Source organism: Gastrolobium bilobum, unplaced genomic scaffold (genome assembly GCF_033153095.1).
Source record: "Gastrolobium bilobum isolate Gb01-03AN ecotype WA unplaced genomic scaffold, APGP_CSIRO_Gbil_v1 utg865, whole genome shotgun sequence".
Lineage (NCBI taxonomy): Eukaryota > Viridiplantae > Streptophyta > Magnoliopsida > Fabales > Fabaceae > Gastrolobium > Gastrolobium bilobum.
The window spans coordinates 68,216-87,645 of NW_026896338.1; the positions used below are offsets into that span (position 1 = coordinate 68,216).

Here is a 19,430-nt window from a genome sequence, read left to right on the forward strand (position 1 = left end):
AAAATTTCAAATATTATCACCTTTGCTTTCATTAACATTAGGGCCGGTAAAATGGAATTTGCTTTACGGGCCGGGCGGATGGACTGGACCGCTTATTTTGTCTCTAAGTCTAACATCACATTTCCATTAAAAAGATGTATATAAGTTTAATAATTATTCGGCCCTGTATATCAATATCATAATAAGAGGTTTTTTTTTTTTTTTTAAATAGCACAACCTTTAGTTTAATTTTTTAAATGACACATTTTTTTTTTAAATTTTAAAATTCATTATGCATATATAGTTTTTATATTCTTTAATATATGTTTGAAATTTCTTGAATTTATTATGTATATTTATATACTTTTAAAATTTTTAAAATACTATTTCCTTTTTTTATTTTTTTAAATTTAAGAATATTCCTTGAACGTATGAAGTAATTCCTAGTAATATATTAAATTTTATTACATTTCAGCAATTAATATTTAAAAGTAATTCTATTTTATTTCATTAATTTTAAAAGTGATTTTTTTTTGTTGCTAATATGGAGGGAATAAAACAACCCCAAAGAGACTATTCTAAATGTGATTCTTTCTCTTTTAAAAAAAGTAAATTTTATTTCTTTTTTATTTTAGAAGTCTTTTTTATAAAATTTAAAGTTATTTATATTTTTATAAAAATATTTAATTTTTTAAAAAAATATTTAACTTTTGACTTTTTTTTTTTAGAAGTTACAATTTTTAACTTTTAAAAAAAGTAAATTTTTGACTTTTTTTGTGATTTTTATTTTTTTTAACGCAAATATCCAAATGAACTAAAACTGAAAAGTAATTAAAAAAAAAAAAAAGTAACTTTTTTGAAAAGAAAAAATCCATCCAAACGAAAGCTGAGTAATTTGAACAAATAGTGATTTAATAATTCATTATTATTTTTTAGCGGAAGGGGTCCTCGACTTTAAATTGGTTTGTTCTCTGGCAAAAGCAAAACCCTAACTCTCTGTCTCTGTGTGTGTGTGTGAGAGAGAGAGAGAGAGAGAGAATGGGAATAAGGGATTTTGATTACAAGTTTCTTCCAATACGAGATGCGCATACATCTATCAATCAGAAAGTGAATATTATAGGCGTTGTCTTTGAGTTTGGGTTCCCAAAGCCAACTAGGGGAACTGGTAAACTTAACTTCAACTATCTCTTTCATTTCAACCTTCAAAGTTTGGATCTTTCCTCCTTAAACTGGCAATGATGATAAAAAGGCCGGTCTTACGGCTGCCATTTACTTCCTTGGTAGTAGATTGATGAATGTTTTCGTGAAAGTGTGTTCTGAGCCAGTTTCACTCTTTTCATGTTTTGCACTCAAAATTTTATTTTTCATTTAACAAGTTTGAAATATTTCATGTTATGCGCTTGTGTCTTTCTGGGTCCTCCTACTTTTACTGGACACTTAGGTCGATTTTTTATTTTTATTTTTATTTAGGGTTGAGGTTTCTCCAAGTTATTAGCATGAAATATCCTCCTGCTACTATTGCTTATCCTTCATAAATAACTTGTGCAGATTACTGCTGTACCCTCAGAATAATTGATGAAACACATCACCAAAACGGCATGTCTGTTAACATTTTTGCTGAAAATGCAGAAAGACTTCCCCGTCTTGCTGCTGTTGGAGATATCATTCAGCTTTGTCTTGTTATGGTATTCCCTGATTGTAACCTCTATTTGTACAGATATGTTTGCTGTGTTTGTATATATGTATGTATATTCATATCCTTAAACAGACATGTTATTTCATGATTTTACAGAGCTTATTAAACTTGTATTGTAAAACTGAAACTACATTGAACATCAACTCTGCTCATTTTCTTACTGCTGGTGCATGTTCAATGGAAATAGACTTTCTCATGTGTAGATAAACATATGTCTTTTTTCTTTTAAATTTTTTATTTTATCTTTTGTAGGTAAAAACGTATGGTGGGGAAGTAAATGCTGTTTTCAACAAAAAATTTTCCTCTTTTGCTTTATATAAAGGGACAGATGGTGATGATTTGGTCCCTTATCAAGTTTCTTCAAAATTTCACCCCAGAGATGAGGACAAGATGTTCATAGCCAAACTTAGAAAATGGCTGGTCAATTTTCAGTTTTGTGAAGGTATTATAGGATTGCAGCTTTTAGTATAACTTGATTTCAGTTTATTTATCTTTAATTTCTGTAGTCTATTCTAAACTTAATAAGGACATGCATACTTGGACACTGTTGCTTGTGATTTCTGGGAGAGAGAGTATAATTTTGTGTTACAATCCTATTGTTGTTCTTATGTATAAATTCTTTAGACTTAAATTACTTAAGACATTGTCTAAAGCATTCATCAAAAGAAGAATTGAACTGAAGAAGAAATGTTGTTTGAGGTAGGTTGCGTTCATCATCTAGTTTGCTACTTTGATGCTATATTTTGATGTGTGAATATTTACGGTTTTAATATGCTGTGTAGATACAAGTGATTTTCCTATGTTAAGAGAAATCAAGGGTGGTCACCTTAATTTGGTGTGCAAGGTAATTCAGCTGTATTTTAGTTCTGATTTTTGTATGAGTGAATTTTATAGTCCCTTGTATAAATATAATAATTAGACTACATAAGCTCTTTATAAGATTTTTGAGTCTTTTTAATCGTTAACATTCCAAGGTGTTGAATCCTTCTTCATCCTTTTCTTTTCTCATTAAGATACTTCATTGCTGTGAGGCTGCAAAGGATGAATGGTTTTTCTTTGTTTGGGATGGTACTGATTCCCCACCAAACACCATATGTGCAAAGTGAGTTGATTCAAATTTACCTTAACATTGACAGTTCAGCTCCCATTCCCTCAAATGTATGTGCTGTGTTTGGATAAAATTGTATTGAATTCTGTTTCTGGCAATTTCTTATAACAAAAGCAGCTGCATTTTCTAGTATTCTGTGTATAATATCTTTTCAAAGGTAAGGTACTGGGCATAGGCATAAAATGTAACAATGGGCTATTGGTGTTTTATTGATCTAATACAGAAAAAATACTGATAACCTTTATCTGCCCCCCCCCCCCCCCCCCCCCCCCCCCCCCCCTCTCCTTCCTTTTTGTACTGGGCTGTTGGGGTAATGGAGTATTGGACAGGTGATTCAGTGGAAATGACCTGCTAAGAATTGTATAATTATGGGTTAGAGAAAATGTTTATATGATATGATCAGGAGCATCACTTGTGACCATCCATCCTACATCTAGCTTGGATTAATGCATATTTCACTTAATTAGGTTTGAACCCGTTTGGTTTAGATCCTTCACTATATTGAGTCATGTTTGAGGCGATGTATTGCCTCAAATGCTGCAGCAGAAAAATGTAATGGTTCCTTATATGAGTTTTTCACATGAGAGGGTCTTGTGAGAAGAGAGAGAGAGAGAGAGAGATACTCAGACCCTAAATAGGGCCCCACTTGGGTTAAGGTTTTCAGAATCAATTTTGACTCCAAGAGTTGAATCTAATTAAATGAACCTTGGCTTACTTCAAAATTGATTTTAAGGTGGAGACCACGTGATTTTCTGGCAAATCCTTACAATCAATTTCAACAATTGGGACCCATTCATTTCTCAAAGTTATCCCTAGAATTATGCTTTGATGAGACCTTGGGATGCACTACTCCAAAAGCTAGCTCAAAGGGTGAGAGTGTCCAAAGCCTTATAAACCCCACATTAGTTGGCCATACAACCAGTGTGAGATTCCAAGTCCCATACCTTGCAAATAGAACCCAACATTGCACCACGCTTCCCTAGTGCGTGCCCCCACGCACAACTCCATGTGATAGATGCTCTGATTCCATTTGATGAGACCTTGGGATGCACTACTCCAAAAGCTAGCTCAAAGGGTGAGAGTGCCCAAAGCCTTATAAACCCCACATTAGTTGTCCATACAACCAGTGTGGAACTCCAAGTCCCATACCTTGCAAATAGAACCCAACATGCTTCAATATTGATTTTATATTACAACACCTTGACAATATCAACATCACCTTTACCTTGAACTAGTTGGGGCATACGGTCGATGAATCCAAATGAAAGTAAGAAAAGATTGAGGGAAAAGAAAAATAAATAAGAGAAAAAAAAATATAGTAATAAATAAAATGATACATAAATAAATACAAGAAAAGATTAAGAGAATTTTTTTAATGAATAAACAAAATAAAAATAAAAGAAATAAATAAATATAGTAAAAAAGGACTAAAAAGGGCTATTAACAAATTGTAAGCTAATCTATTTTTCACTCAATTAAATTTTGTTTTACCACTTTCTCGCAAGTTTAGGTCTTTGTGTTTTGCTCTTGTAACAAACTCCTATTTTTGTGGGATAGGAATCTTCGAAGAAGATGCCCAAACAATCTTAATCTACTCTCATCTTTCTAGCCATTGGTGCTACTATTATTTTTCTTCGGATATCTTTATGTCTTATCTTATGCATCTACCTAAATATTATCATTTTGCTATTCCCATTCTATGTTAATAATGCTTATATGTTGGCCAACATTCAGCTCCGTATAGCATTGCAGACCTTACTGTCATTCTATAAAATTTTCCTTTAAGCTTTAGAGGGAGTTTGCAATCACACGAAAATCATGATGTATTGCGCCACTTCGTCCAACCTATACCTCCTATCCTAACATATGCACCGAATCTTGATGCTGTTCTCTTGTCGCAAACTAACTTCATGTACTCATCCTAACAATATTAAAATTATTAAAATCAATTTTTTTCTGTCAGTTTGTTTGCATTTACAGTCAAATCTTCTAACATAATTTTCATTTATAATCTAAACCCAAAGAGGGCACTTCACTGGAATAAGATTTTCCAAGTTAGGAAATTGACTTACGGATGAGCTAGCTTAGAAGGCTCTCATAAGCATAGTAAAATATTTGATGCGATGTGGAACATAGCTGTTGTATGCACATATGATGAAAGAGAACATATATTGATACTTTGTTAGCAGAGGCTAGGCTTAATTTTTTCTCTTCTATATAAATCACTAGGCTGGATGCCACTTGGCAATTGGTTTATTTGTTTGTGTATAACGTATTAATATCCTAGTACGAATTTGATTTGCTTCTTTATGAATTGCAGGCTAGAAGATGAAACGAATTCTCCACTTCCTTTACATCTGGAACCTTCGCCTTTATCAAGAGAGTTATTATGTACTTTGCCTACTGTTGGATCCATCTTGAGGATAACTTTTGATGTAGGCATTGAGAAGAATCATCTCCACCTTCTAAACATTGGTAAATGGATCAAGTTTATCAATATGCGTCTCGAAGTGCATGCAGGACTTTGGCGTGGTGTTTTTACCCCTTTTACAAAGCTTCGATATACACCAAATGAGGACTGTCTTATTATAGAACGCCAAAGGTGGTTGCTAAATTAGTTGACTCGTAATTTATGGTTTGGATATATTAGCTCAGTGCACTAAAGCATCTATATTCATTTTATTTATATTGAGTCAGGTTGTATGATGAGCGGAAATCCTTGAAATTGGGAAGAATGCCTTCTTGCAGTTTCCCTAAGCCTTCATGTGTTACAGGTATTTCAATTGTGTAGCACTAATATAAGTCACTGATTTTTATGACTGTCATAAATGTGAGCATTTCTTAATGGGATAACCGGATAACAACTGTGCTTTATCCTTACAGAGGCTAAACATGATCATGTGCGGCATGTTACTTTAATGGATGTCCTCACCCATTCAGAGGTACTGCTATACTGCATTTTCTTCACTAGTACCCACACTCTGAACTTCATTGAAATGCCAGATTAGAATAAGAGACTTATCTGAGAGGTCAAACTCTTTTGACAATATAACAACACACTGATTCAATGATAGTACGGAAAAATTCTAGATTTTCAAGGGATCAAATTAGGAGTAGTGGTGAAGCTATTCTTTTGTGACTGAAAGATTACGGGTTCGAAATTGAAAAACAGCCTCTCTACATATATGCAAGGACAAAGCTGGGTATAAGAATTGTCTTCGCCCCACCATCGCCAGTCGGGGTTTAATTCAAGGGATCAAAATTTAAGTTTTGTTGATTGATATTACATAACTCTCTCTCTCAGCATCCCTGTTACTTTTTGCTTAGCCAATTCGTATATTGAAGGTGACAGCTAAATTCAAGTGTGTTGTTCGGATGGTAGCAGTAATGCCATGCCAAGCTGAAAAGATTCGCTCTCCTGCTGGGACATATAGAATGCAGCTGACCCTAGAGGATCCAACGGCCAGAATCCATGCTTTCGTAGTTGCTGAGGATGGGGTCAGAACAAATTTTAACCTTTATCCTTTGATTTAGAATTCTTGGCACTAATTATTTTATCCACGCGTGGACGGCCGTTGTTGTTTCTAACTTCTATGGGTTGCAATTTTCCACACTAGGCATACAAGAGAATACTTCAATTTCTCCAATTTTCTTTTTTTATTTGTTAAGTTCTTCACCTTCTATATGACTGATCAATTTTCTGTTCGCTTCATGATATATTACAGGAGACTCTCTTTGATGGTTATCCGGCCGCTGACATTTTGACGAGGAAGCTGAACAGATTACTAGGAGTAACTGAATGTGATGATATAAGAAATCCCCCATGGGTGTCTATTTGTCTTAAATCGTACTATGTTTCTAAAACTGATGTGTGGGGCTCTAGACACTTTCGAATATTTGACACCAAAATAGCGGAAGCATCATGATATATATTGTTAGGAAGGTTTTTCTTTTCTGTCTGAAAGAGAATGCGTCGTAGGATGTGTATCTAGGTAGGTTCATTAGAAAATGTAATGTAATTATATTAAGCTAATATAGGATGTGCATAGAATGTACGAAAGCTCTTCTATGCTTTTTGTCCAGAGCTTTCATGGTGTTGGATTTTGACTGTAATATGTAAATGAAATGCAGAAATTACATATGGTCAATTTATGTCTGATTATTATTGTGTGCGGCATTGTTTGGGTGTTACCATATACCTCCATCGAAGGATCCCCGCCTTCTGATGTGTAAACATGTTTTTAAGGTCTTCATACAAAACTAACCTCGTGACAGACATCGACACACCAAGTATCTACCTTTTTTTCTATATTTATTTATTTTTAGGGTTCAAGTCATGCTTCACTTGCAAGTAGCACCTAGGCTGAAACTCTAAAGAGGTTCTGTACTGATTTGTGAAATTTCTGTGAAGTTCATTATCAAAGCATTCCCGTGCGAACTTAGACAACAGTGTACGCAACTTTAACTTTCATCTCTTGGGTTAAACGAATGTGTAAAAGCGTGTTACCACTACCTTGCAAAAGTTATGATTAATATCTACAAATTCACTTATTTCCACCAATGTAAGCTTTCCTATGGTACAATTTGCCCTAAAGCTAAATAACTATTTCCACCGAAAAGGAAAGAAAACCTGACACCCCGCATATTATATTGCACTCATAGCACCTTCTTGTATTCTTGTACCTTCTCAAAGCTAGTAGTGCCAGGAACTAGATGAGTGCAGGTACACCAAGCTCATTAGGGCGGTTTGGCTGAGCCACCTCACCAACTACAACAGCAGCAGCTTGCCTCCGTTGCCTCTCACGGAAATATAGCACAGTTAGCAGGCATAAAAAGAGGGTGAGAATTGTGGCATTTCCCTCCTCCAAAAGCACATTCTCCACCCAAACTTCTAATTTAGGATATACTTCTGGCAATGAATCAATCATATGGACCTAATAAGAACAATAAGCACATTGCAATCAGGATCTAGGATCTAGAACAGCGAGAAATCTGAAATAATATTGGAAAAAATGTAAAAGCATGGCTATTACAGGAAATAGTTTAAGATAACGAGGACATACTTTAACACAAAATAACAATGGCGAAGTGTAAGACATGTTAAAGACAAAAATTAAACAGTAAAAAACTATTTCAACCCAAAAGCTCAAGTTGTTAGATGAGGTTACATTTCATGGTTTTTATATTTTTTTAACACGCTCCTTCACAAGAGAGCCCATTGAGCTTGAAAGGTGGATGATGTATCAGGCCCAGATTAGCTGTGCTAAGAAATTCCATAAAGAAAGTGGGCGGCAGCGAGGATCGAACCCAGGACACTGAGGCTCTGATACCATGTAAAAAACCATTTCAACTCAAAAGCTTAAGCTGTTGGGCGAGGATACATTTCATGGATTTTATATTTCTCTAACAAAGCAAATTCTTATTTCATTCTCTTTTCATTAACCTAATTTTTTTAATAAGCCAAGAACTCAAAAACTTAATATAATGACCGCATTGTGTTGTTCAACCTATACAAAAATAATGCAATGCTATACATCCAATCAAATTGAAGAAAAGTGTAATGACTGAGTATCTACTACCACAATATTAAAGTAGTTCTACCCCAAATATGTGAGTTATTGTCCATTACATTGAAGAAAATGTAGTGACATATATATATGGCAAAAATCTAAGCTTTGTTAAAGAAATGCAAACTGCTAAATTGGCCATTTATTAAGATCCTTGGGTAATTGAGAGAGAATATGTTATCATTATCATAATCTATGTCCTAATTCAACACAAACTAAAACAGGTAACTAAGATAGCATGAAAAAATAAAAATAAAAATCATCAATAGTTTCAAACACTGTCAAGTGTGACCGGTAACTGTCAGCATTGCAGCAAGTAAACCAGAGATACTCACCAAGAAACTGTCAGCATGGTTCTTACGAACCCACAAGCTACTTAGAGCCAGTGTGACCGGTAACTTTGCAGCAGGGTCATGCTCTAGAGCCTCATCATAGTAACGCTTGGCTAGATGAAGGTCAAATGGAAGCCCTTGGCCATGTTCATGCATGTATCCAAGATTGAACATGGCTTGTGCATTAGATTGTGATTTGGCATGCATATAAGCCTCAGCAGCTCGCTCATAATCCCTTGCAGTTCCCTGACAGAAGGAATAAGAGAAACAAAAGAGAAAGTTAAGAGAAGTTGTGGGGAAAGAGAGCACCATGGGTTAATTGAATGTTCAAAGCATGAACATTTCATCCCAAAACCACATACCCGACCATAGTAATATGCATCTCCAATGAGTAAAGCAGCATGTTCATTGCCCTGCTCAGAAGCTTGCCACCACAGAGAATGTGCCCGCTGATGCCTTTCTGCATCAGTGCAATATCCAGATTCACCAATGCACATGCTCCGTTCCCCATATTTGTCAAGAATCCATGCAGCATTACTCTGCGCAACCTCATAGCCCATCTCAGCCATTCTAGAATACAACATAAATGCCTTGCCAACATCACCTTTTAAGTATGATTCTAGTGCCCATCTAGACAAAGAACTCCATGGTCCCCGCTCCGCAACTAGTTTGTACAGTGCAGTAGCCTAAGACCACAAAAATTAAAACTGTGTAGGCAGAGACCTCTGATGATAATAGTCATTAAGGAATGAAAAATATAACAATTCACAACTTCAAATCTAGGCAGGTGCCAGGTACTCAAAAATCCAATTTACCCAATAATAATGTTACTTGTATTCTAAAGAATTATGCATATAATCTCGAGTGGTATCACCTGAAATAAATATACACAAGGCTTTGTTGTACAATAATCCACTTACCAAGGGAATATTTTTCTTGAACCCAACCCCAATATGGAAAATCTTTGCTAGCTGGAAGAATGCCTTTGGTTGACCATGGTTAGCAGCCACTATAAAGAACTTACATGCCAACTTCACATCTCTTTTCACTCCAATCCCCTTGAGATACATGACCCCCAGGTTATAGTGCCCGCCAACCTCATCATTATCAGCAGCCTTTTCGAAGTACTCTTTTGCCTGTAATTTGCAAAAGATATCAGAAATGAAGCATAGATGTACATACATACAGGAAAACTCGATAACGATAAGGTCGCTACAAGAAGCTAAATAAATTTCCTCTCCAATCCAACACTGTCTAAAGGCATGCCTTGATATACACGGGAAGAAGATAGAAAGCAGATAAATATAATCTTACTTTAGTGTAATTCTTCTTGTCGACTCCATAGCCTTTGACGTACAAGTAGCCCATGCCATTATAAGCAGAATATAGGTGGTGCTTAGATGCAAGGGTGAGCCATTCGAAGGCTTTGGTGTAGTTTCTTTCAACACCAGCTCCCCTAGCATAGATCTCACCGAGAAGTTCCATAGAGCGAGGCTCGCCCTTCTCGACAGCCTTCAAGAACCATGAGAGTGCCTTGGCATGATCACGCCTCAATCCTCGGAGGCCAAAGTAGTAAAAGAGGCCAACTTTGTACATGGCAGCAGCATTCCCTTTCTGAGCTTGATACTCGAGTATCTGGAAGTCCTCGTCCTCTTCCCCTTTGGATTTTCTGAGAGCTTCTTTGTTCTCCTCAGCTCCACTGTGGAGCCTTACGGGTTCAATGACAGGTGAGTCTTTGGAAATCAAAAAGCTATTCACAGCAACTTCTGCTAATTCAGCATAAAGCTTAACTGCTTTTTCAAACATCTGCGACAAAGCAACCATCAATTGAAATGAATGCAGATCTCTATATAATACAGAAATGAATGGAAATGGTAAGAGTAAAGTATAGAGAGAGAGAGAGAGAGAGAGAGAATCACATCTTGGCGCATGTAGGTATAAGCCAAAGCCATCTTGGACTGCATATTGCCACCCTCAGCAGCAAAGTGATGGTAAAGAAATGCCTTCCCTTTGCTACTCTCTCTCGAAAGCCCAATCCTCCACAAAAACCCTAACACCGATTGGGCACCCGGGTGCCCCCATTCAGCGGCGGACTCGATCTCACCTGCACCCTCCTCCATTAGCTTCATCTCCCCTGACATAAGCTTCCCGACGCCAGAATAGTACACGGTCTCCGATTCCGATAGGGATTGGGTGGTGGAGGAGGATGGAGCAGAATCGGGCTCGAAGATAGGGCGCCATGAAGCGGGGTCCAGTTCATCTTCGGACTTGTGGGGATCGGAGTCGCCGAACTCGTCCCACTCGGGGTTGTCGTCGGGATCGGGGGGTGGAGCGTCGTCCTTGAAATCTTCCTGAGAGAGGACGAGGACGAAGGGGCGGGCGTGGGCGGTGATTGTGCGAGAGAGACACAAGAGAGAGAAAATCAGGAGAGAGAAAAACAACTTGGCGGTCATTTTTGTGTTTTGGAAGTGAGAGAGAGAGAGAGAGAGTACCTCAAATTAGGGGGGGCATTACTGGAATCTTCTTATTCTAAGTATGCATGCCACGTTTTTTTGGCTCCTCTCACCAATAGAAACCCTGCATGTCAGCAGGCTTACCTCATCGTCACTGCCAACCCCATGGGCCATTGCCTTGTGTTTTGGGCTAGCCCAATTACTTTCGGTTCACTTTAAGCTTTGAACATATTTAATTCGGTTGCAACCCGACCCACAATGCGGCCCAAATAAAGAGCGAGTTAGATATTCTTTGGGTCCTTTTTTAATTTTATTTTTGCATATAAGGAGGGAACTAGGCAAGAAAAACATAAGAAAGTCTAAGAAGAGAAACTAAAGCATTACATCTTTTATTTAAGGGATTTATTAATCTCTTTTAATAGAAGATAGCTTGTCTCATTCATAGAAACAAATTATGTGGGTCTCACCATTTTTTAAAAATAAAAAAAGAATGGCACAATTTTTTATACCTCACTAGCATAAGATAATTGTCTTCTATAAAAAGAGACAATTTAAACCCATAAAAAAGAGAAACTAAACCTAAAGGAGGAGTCTGGAAACATGAGGATGGCTTCCTATCTTTGAACCTAATTTAGCTAACTAATAGACCAATTCTTCTGTAACCTATGATGCATGGACACAGGACATGGGACACGACACGCCTACACGTTAATTTTAAAAAATGTCATATTTCGATATGTTGGGACATGTTTTGATATTAAATAAAATTTTTAATATATACAATGTAATTTATATTTAATACATATAAGAGTCCATAATAAGTTATATAACCAATCAAATATTTAAATTCATAACATAAATATAAATATAAATAATTTTTCGTACTTTGCTAATAATTTTTCATGGCAAATTTCATAATAGAAAAAAAAATTAATTTATAAATTATTTCTTTTATATTTAGTTAACAAAATAAAATTAAGATTAAAAAAAAAACGTGTCCGAGCATTGACCGCGTATCAGAAAAAAGTTGACTGGTGTCGGAAAAACGTGTCGGAATGTGTCGAAGAGTTGACCGCGTGTCTCCAAATGTTGACCATGTATCAGACGCGTGTCCGAACGTGTCTGTGCTTCCAGTATGTAACCACTAGCATAAAAAATTTGGTCAAATAAATTATATAAGGTATTACACAATATGAATAGTAACTTTTTTATTTTTAAATTTACAATATTAAAGTTAAATATAAATTTTCAAGATCTATGAAAAAACTATGCTAATTTATTATATGAAAAAAGAAAAATCAACACGAAATAAATATTTGAGCAAATTACCTTTGGCAATAATATACTTATCACCAATTAAATTTATCATTTCTTACCATCAAATTTTAAACGTTAATTTTTGTAAATCTAACGATTATAGTTTATTGGATGATACTTATTTATTAATTAATTATTAATTTTAAATAAATTATAATCGTTATATTAACAAAAATAAACGGTTAAAATCTGATGGTAAGAAATGATAAACTTAATTGACGATAAATATATCATTCTTGAGTTACTTTTTCTAGTAATTTATTGAATAGTAATAAATAAATAAATAAAAAACGAGTGTTCCGTGTTGTATTGTATTGAAGAGGAGGACTCATCTGGTGAACGAACAAGCAGAAGAACGAGACCTGACCTGACCTGACCTGGGAAGGTTGATTCTGCTCTCACTTATTTATTCATCATCATATTCTCTCTCTCACTCACTCTCTCACAGCTAACCATGTCTTCTCTCTTGGGTAAAGTTTCAATTCAATGATTTAATATCACCAAACACCCTCACTGAAATCTTCATCTTCATTTCAATTTACACTTACGGGTGTGTTTGTTTGATTTGACTTTGACAGATGAGTCCAGGGAGCACTTGCTGGAGGTGGATGGCTACGCCAATGGAAATGGAGGGGAACAGGAACATACCAAACCCAAATTCCAGATACGAAATCTGACCAGAGTCTCCGACGATGGAGTTCACATACTCAAAGGCATCAACGTCGATATCCCTAAGGGTGTCATCGTGGGGATCATAGGCCCCAGTGGTAGCGGCAAGTCAACGCTCTTGAGGGCCTTAAACCGCCTCTGGGAGCCACCCTCCGCCTCCGTCTTCCTCGACGGCGCTGATATCTGCGATCTCGACGTTCTCTCCCTCCGCCGTAAGGTTGGCATGCTCTTTCAGCTCCCCGCCCTCTTTGAAGGTGATTCAATTTCAAACACCCATTTCTTTCAATTGACAAAATATGCCTTATAATTAGACCCAATAGTGAGTTTGTTCGATTGAGTCAGTAATTTTCAAAAAATTGGAAGAAATTTTAATTTTTTTTTGTATATATTGAACATGCGATTAAATCTTGGGACGAAGGAAGGTTTGCTTAATGTTGGAGGGTATCTCTTCTACAGGCACAGTTGCAGACAATGTGAGGTATGGACCACAACTAAAAGGGAAAAAGCTAACCGATGATGAGGTGCGCAAGTTGCTGATAATGGCGGACATAGATGCTTCTTTCCTGGAAAAGTCTGGTGCTGAGCTCTCTGTGGGTCAAGCTCAAAGAGTTGCACTTGCCAGGACTTTAGCTAATTCACCAGAGGTAACAGTCTAACACTAACGCCTAGTTGATATATATATAATCATGCATGAAAATATTGGCTATGCGTTTCTTGCTAGTTTATGGATTTTGTGTTTTGACTCGGGCGATTGCTGATTTATTTGTCTTTTAACAGTATTCTCTGGTTGTATTTGTAATTTGGTGTTTTTTGAAGGTTTTGCTGCTGGATGAGCCAACTAGTGCGTTAGATCCAATATCCACAGAAAACATAGAGAATGCCCTGATGAAGCTGAACAAGACTCGGGGCATGACAGTGATCATGGTCTCTCATAGCATCAAACAAATCCAGAGGATAGCTGACATAGTGTGCCTGCTCGTTGATGGTGAAATTGTTGAAGTTCTTAGGCCTGATAAACTCTCTGAAGCCAAGCATCCCATGGCACAAAGGTTTATTGAACTCAGTTCTTAGGGGGTCCTAACCTAAGTATTGTAAAATTCTGTCTCCACTTACGGGGTTTAGAACTATGAGTATGTCGTTGAAGACAATTCTTAAAGCCAAGATGATATACTTGCTTATTTATATATGTTGCTTTCCATTAAGGCAGGTTGATCACATTTTCCACTTATAGAAATGTGATATTGCAGGATGTCATCAACCTGCAATACTTATAGATGTCCACATATGCCGGAGGAGTAGTTATACTACTGATTTACATGTAGTGGCTGTTAGTGTATAATAATGGGAATGGTCAAACATTAGGGTTGATATTTTTTTTTCTAATTAATTGGAGGAGTTAAATGTGTAAGGAAAAATATTAATGAGTTTAAATTACGATTTTTTAAATTAAACTAATGACGAATATTTTCTTATCTATTCACTTTAAACATAAATTCACTTTGTAAGAATTTTGTCCGGTAGTTAATTGATGAATGTCGTGAATGACATGGAGCAATTAAATGAGAAAAAAGAGAAAGAAATTGATTCTGGTGAGTTTCATAAAAAAAAGGTTGAGGATGATTTTTGGAAAAGTTGGGGCTATAGTAACAAACAAGGGTTTTATTAATCTCATGTTAAAGGAGATAAGTTATTTCATGTAATAGAGATAAACTTGTGGGCTTCACCACCTGAAAAATAAAAAGAAAAGAAAAAAAAAAGATGACACAGTTATCAAAGGGTGTGTAAGAGAAAAATTTATCACATGTAGCATAAGAGTAGTTTTTCCCAGCAAACAATTGCATACCGTTTTTAGTTCCGAGGCTTTGGAAAGAGAATTAGTGTATGAAATAACACTACTATTGTAAGTATTATTACGAGGTGTGGCTTAACAAGAAACATTTATTTATGAGATATATTTCTCTTGATTTATAATTTTCATTCGAAATAACACAGCTCGTTTAAGCATTATAACGAGATGCGGCTTATTAATAAACATTTTTTTTGGATGAAAATAAGAAACATACATTTATGAGATATAATTACGGGTGTTTGCAAATTAAAAATTTGGCTAAGAATTTAATGAATTTATACTAGTTTTAAAAAAGTTAGCCAGTTAAGATTTGCAGGCATACTTTTGACGTTTTCTCTTAATTTAATTTTAGGGGCTTTTGGCAGGGAAGTTTTTTTGTAAATTTCAGGAAAACTGATATTGTGAGTTCTGTTTATTCATATGTGGTACAAAAATTGTGAATTTTTTTTCTCAAAATAGTCAGATTCCCAAAAAGGCCAATTCAAAATACCACTGGGTGGGTGGCATTTTGAGATTTCCACCCGATGGGAATGTTTTTTTTTTTTTTTTTGGGACATAATTAACCGTATCTCTTCTTCTTCGTTGATTTCTGTTTCTGTCATTATCTGCTCATCCTTTAAACACTGTTAATGTTCCGTGATTTCTACTTCTGACCCTTAATCGTAGCTAATAGTACTTGCACCGGCACTGGTTGTTGCGAGGCTTCTATCCCCGAGGAACTATCCACTATCGTTTTTAAATCTATTAGCACACAAAATAGACACACTACTGTACACGACTTCAATCCATGTGATCATGCGTTTTTGGTCGAAGAAGGAGCTTACAACTCGTGTCCACAGAAATTGAAAACTTGCGGAGGACAATGTTTTCGGTGGTGGTGGATTGGTCGTAGTAGATGGTAATGTCTAGCCCATATATATATATTTTTTTATTTTTTTATTTTTTTTTATGGGCCTAACATCTATTTATGTTTACAGGAAAGCCGTTTACAATTTTTTTTTATAAATTTTTACAAATTATACTATTTCCTCCCGAAAGAACATAGTGTAAGTAGTGTTCTCCCAGGAGAAAATAGTGTAGTTTGTAATAATTTGTAAATATAACATGCCCCTATGTTTATATAGGAGATGATTTTTTTTTTTTTTTTTTTTTTGCTAAGCATAATTTTATTTCTTATAATATGAGAAATAACCTTTTTCTTTTGTTTCTCCGGAAAAATAATGTCAATAATTAACTTTCCATATTTAAATCTAATTATTAAACACACACAAAAACTATCATTTTCTTCTTTTTACCTAAATCTCTTTTTTTCTTTATTTCCGAGGAATTCAAAGTTCGAAAATTAACTTGCATTTACATGGCCAACTTACCATTTTGATTGATTTGGGATACAGATCGCGTCAAGTGGAGCCAAATTTATTTCCTTTTTGTTTTACAAAAATATTTTCCTATTTTCCATTCTGTAAAATATTTATATTTCCACACTCTCTCATTTTAAATGATAAATATTAAAATTATCAACTAATATATTATTATAATTATTAATGATAATATCTAGTAATTGATGATTATTAATTTATCTTAGACTTTAATTAATTTATACCGTGAACAATTACTTTAAGTAATTAGTAATGGTAATAATTCTACTAATTATTAATTATTAATTAGTGTTTTCCAATTTAATTATTGAATATTAATTGTATAAATTGATTATAATCAATTAATGGATTTACATAATATTTTTATTAAAAATATTTAGTTATTAGTAATGATAAAAAATTATTAATATTGTTATAAAAAAAATATTAATATAATCATTAATAATTGTAAAAAAATATTAATTAATAATATTAATTATTTATTATTTGAATTATGTGAGTTTTGGAAAGATGTATTTTAAAGAAAGAAGAATAATAATTTTTTTTTAAATAAAGAATAGGGGTTGAGACTTGAGTTAATAGTGTTGCAAGGGAGGAGGAGGACTTTTCCCGTTTTCCGGTATTGTCGATGTACATACATCGATACTCAAATTGGAAAACTTTCTGGACTTACAGAAAAAGATATGGATTGAAGTATAATATATTATTTTTCTAATTAAAAAAAATGAAAATACTGAATTCAGTACTCTCGTAATGTTAAAAAAAAAAAATTCGGAGAGGAGGTGGTGCAATTGCACTTGTAAGGAATTTTTTGTACATTAAAAAAAAAAGTAAGAAGAAAAGTCATAGCCTCGTAGAAGATGGAGGAACAGTAACCATTTTGTCACGTTTGTACACAGTGTAGCGAATTACTTGCATGTATAATTCGCTACACTGTGTAGCGAATTATACCGCGTGGCATTTTGACGAAATTTACTGTTAACGTGACAGTCTGATAATTTTTTTGTCCAAACGTGACACATTGATCACTGCCCCAGAGATGGATGGGTACCAAAATGACCACTTTAATTGGAAAATATATTTCTAATCACCGCATTTGGAGGTGTGTTTATTTATTGGAAAATATTTTTTTTATGTTATAAGAAAATAATTATTTTATATTATAGAAATAAAATTATAAAAGAGATTCACATTTAAAATAAGAGGGAAAAAAAAAATGAGCGGCAGGATTCACTCTTCTTTTTACGTGTGCAAAAATTATTTCTCTCGTAAAATCAGATAAATATAAGTCTTATTTATTTACTTATTTAATTAAAGGGTCTGTCCAATATGATTCGGACAGCACCTTTTCCTTTTCGTCTTTTAATACATGATTCTTGATCAGAACTGTGATCACTGCATAAACCACAAACTCAAAACACTCACGACTCAACAATGCTAGATCCAGCTACTGAATTGGTGCCACCACCATCTTCACCAACTAACTCTTCCATTTCATCCTCTGATCTTGACTCTCAGGTATCACTTTCAACTTCACCCAGTTCTTTTTTCTTTTTTCTTTAACTTTCCTTTCTTTACTAATTAATTTGATATTTTTATTTTTTATTTTTTTGGGTTTTGATAGTCTACGGGATCGTTCTTCCATGACAGAAGCACCACATTGGGTACTCTGATGGGGGTGAGCTTCCCAGCTATTGCCTTCAGAGCACCGTCTCAGCACCGGGACCCACATTCTCCCGCTGCCGCCACCTCCGCCTTGGGCGGCTCTAGGAAGGCGGCGGCCAAGTCCAGGAAGAAAACAAAAGTGAACGCGGTGGCCATCGTCGTGGCGGATCGGCGGAGGAGGTGGTGGCGGTTGTGCAGTGACGGCGACATGAAGCCGGCTTCGCTAGGTGAGTTCCTCGAAGTGGAACGGCGGTTCGGAGACGGCGCGTTTTACGGCACGGCGGCGGAGCTCGAAGGAATGGTGATGGATCCGCAGAGGAACCATGGGCGGGCGTTGTTTGCCGACGGGAGGATTCTTCCGCCTGCCGTCGTCGTCGACGACGGAGCATCGACTGCGGTGAGTCTTTGTAGTAGATTTCCGGTTTCTCTCACCGGGATTTGCAGCGGCGGTGCTGGATAAGATAAAGTTTGATTTTTGATTTTCTTTTCTAATAAATTAAAGAAATAGCAAAGATTGTAACCAAAAAAAGAAAAAGCAAAGATGATTAAATCTTTTAGGATTGTTTGGTTGTTTGTTTAATTGATTAGTATATTACGTTTCTTTTACCTGTGTTTGAGCGCAAAAAAGGTTTTTTGGCTTTAGATTTTCACTGTTATTTGGATAATATTTGTGGAAATAAAACTTTTTTAAAAAAAATTATATGGCTTAGCCTAAAATGAGAAAACAAAAATCGAAAACAACGTGTAAAACTATTAATTTGTATGTACATCTTTTTTGTAAAAATATGTTGAGATCCCATATGTCATCTTTGAAAAGATTTTAAATATTTTCATTGTTAATCTTTATACTTTGAAAAGAAGGGGAGAGAGGGAAAGAGAACAGAAGCAGATTTTAACGTGGGAAAATCTTCTCCAATGAAGAATTAAAAACTTACGGGACTTAGTCCAGTTTAAACGTCTACTATGAAGATAACGGATACAAACAATCAAAATTCACCAAAGTGTTGATTAACACAATCTCTCCAACAATGATTATAATCAAACTTTCCTAGAGATGTTTCACTCAAACTCTCTCTAGAGATCTTTCAAATACAAAGCTCAAAGTTTTGCTCACAAATCTCTCAAATAATTTTTTTTTCTCAATCTAACCTTGTTCTCTCTAATCTTGCCTCCACCACAACTAATGAATATATATAGGAGGTGAAATCTAGGGTTTAGGGTTTTTAAAAAATGTCATAATGGGCTTGGGCTTAGTATAGAAGGAGGAAGCCTAACATTTGTGTCACCCAATTTATAAAAGGGGAAGTGATAAATGAATTGAAGCTTATTGCTATAGAGAAAGTTTAGGAACAGTGACCAAAATGTCACTGTTCATTAAGTTTTTTATTCAAATGCCATGCGAACAGTGTTATTTCC

At 35.3% G+C, this 19,430-nt stretch overlaps 4 protein-coding genes and 1 non-coding gene across 5 annotated transcripts; 4 read left to right on the forward strand and 1 right to left on the reverse strand.

Moving 5' to 3' along the window:
• The first annotated feature begins 976 nt into the window (after window positions 1–976).
• LOC133299231 (protection of telomeres protein 1b) lies at window positions 977–6,885 on the forward strand. Its single transcript, XM_061498666.1, has 10 exons — window positions 977–1,144; window positions 1,528–1,664; window positions 1,928–2,117; window positions 2,458–2,519; window positions 2,689–2,777; window positions 5,104–5,385; window positions 5,481–5,557; window positions 5,667–5,725; window positions 6,129–6,281; window positions 6,509–6,885. Exons 1-10 carry the CDS (start codon window positions 1,018–1,020, stop codon window positions 6,707–6,709), a joined length of 1,377 nt encoding a protein of 458 aa, XP_061354650.1. The 5' UTR covers window positions 977–1,017; the 3' UTR covers window positions 6,710–6,885.
• Window positions 1,210–1,304, forward strand: LOC133299242 (small nucleolar RNA snoR113). The gene has a single exon (XR_009749904.1). It is a non-coding gene; the product is annotated as a small nucleolar RNA snoR113 (small nucleolar RNA).
• A 381-nt stretch (window positions 6,886–7,266) lies between the features above and the next one.
• LOC133299230 (ERAD-associated E3 ubiquitin-protein ligase component HRD3A) lies at window positions 7,267–11,135 on the reverse strand. Its single transcript, XM_061498665.1, has 6 exons — window positions 10,602–11,135; window positions 9,997–10,488; window positions 9,603–9,818; window positions 9,045–9,368; window positions 8,686–8,928; window positions 7,267–7,717 (listed from the first exon to the last, which is right to left on the reverse strand). The coding sequence occupies exons 1-6, from the start codon at window positions 11,133–11,135 to the stop codon at window positions 7,493–7,495; spliced, it is 2,034 nt and encodes a 677-aa protein (XP_061354649.1). The 3' UTR covers window positions 7,267–7,492.
• Window positions 11,136–12,780: 1,645 nt separating this feature from the next.
• LOC133299234 (ABC transporter I family member 17) lies at window positions 12,781–14,525 on the forward strand. The gene is made up of 4 exons (XM_061498671.1): window positions 12,781–12,922; window positions 13,031–13,375; window positions 13,578–13,765; window positions 13,938–14,525. The coding sequence occupies exons 1-4, from the start codon at window positions 12,907–12,909 to the stop codon at window positions 14,190–14,192; spliced, it is 804 nt and encodes a 267-aa protein (XP_061354655.1). The 5' UTR covers window positions 12,781–12,906; the 3' UTR covers window positions 14,193–14,525.
• Window positions 14,526–17,770: 3,245 nt separating this feature from the next.
• Window positions 17,771–18,474, forward strand: LOC133299239 (uncharacterized protein At3g17950). The gene is made up of 2 exons (XM_061498679.1): window positions 17,771–17,867; window positions 17,974–18,474. Exons 1-2 carry the CDS (start codon window positions 17,784–17,786, stop codon window positions 18,472–18,474), a joined length of 585 nt encoding a protein of 194 aa, XP_061354663.1. The 5' UTR covers window positions 17,771–17,783.
• The last annotated feature ends 956 nt before the right edge of the window (window positions 18,475–19,430 follow it).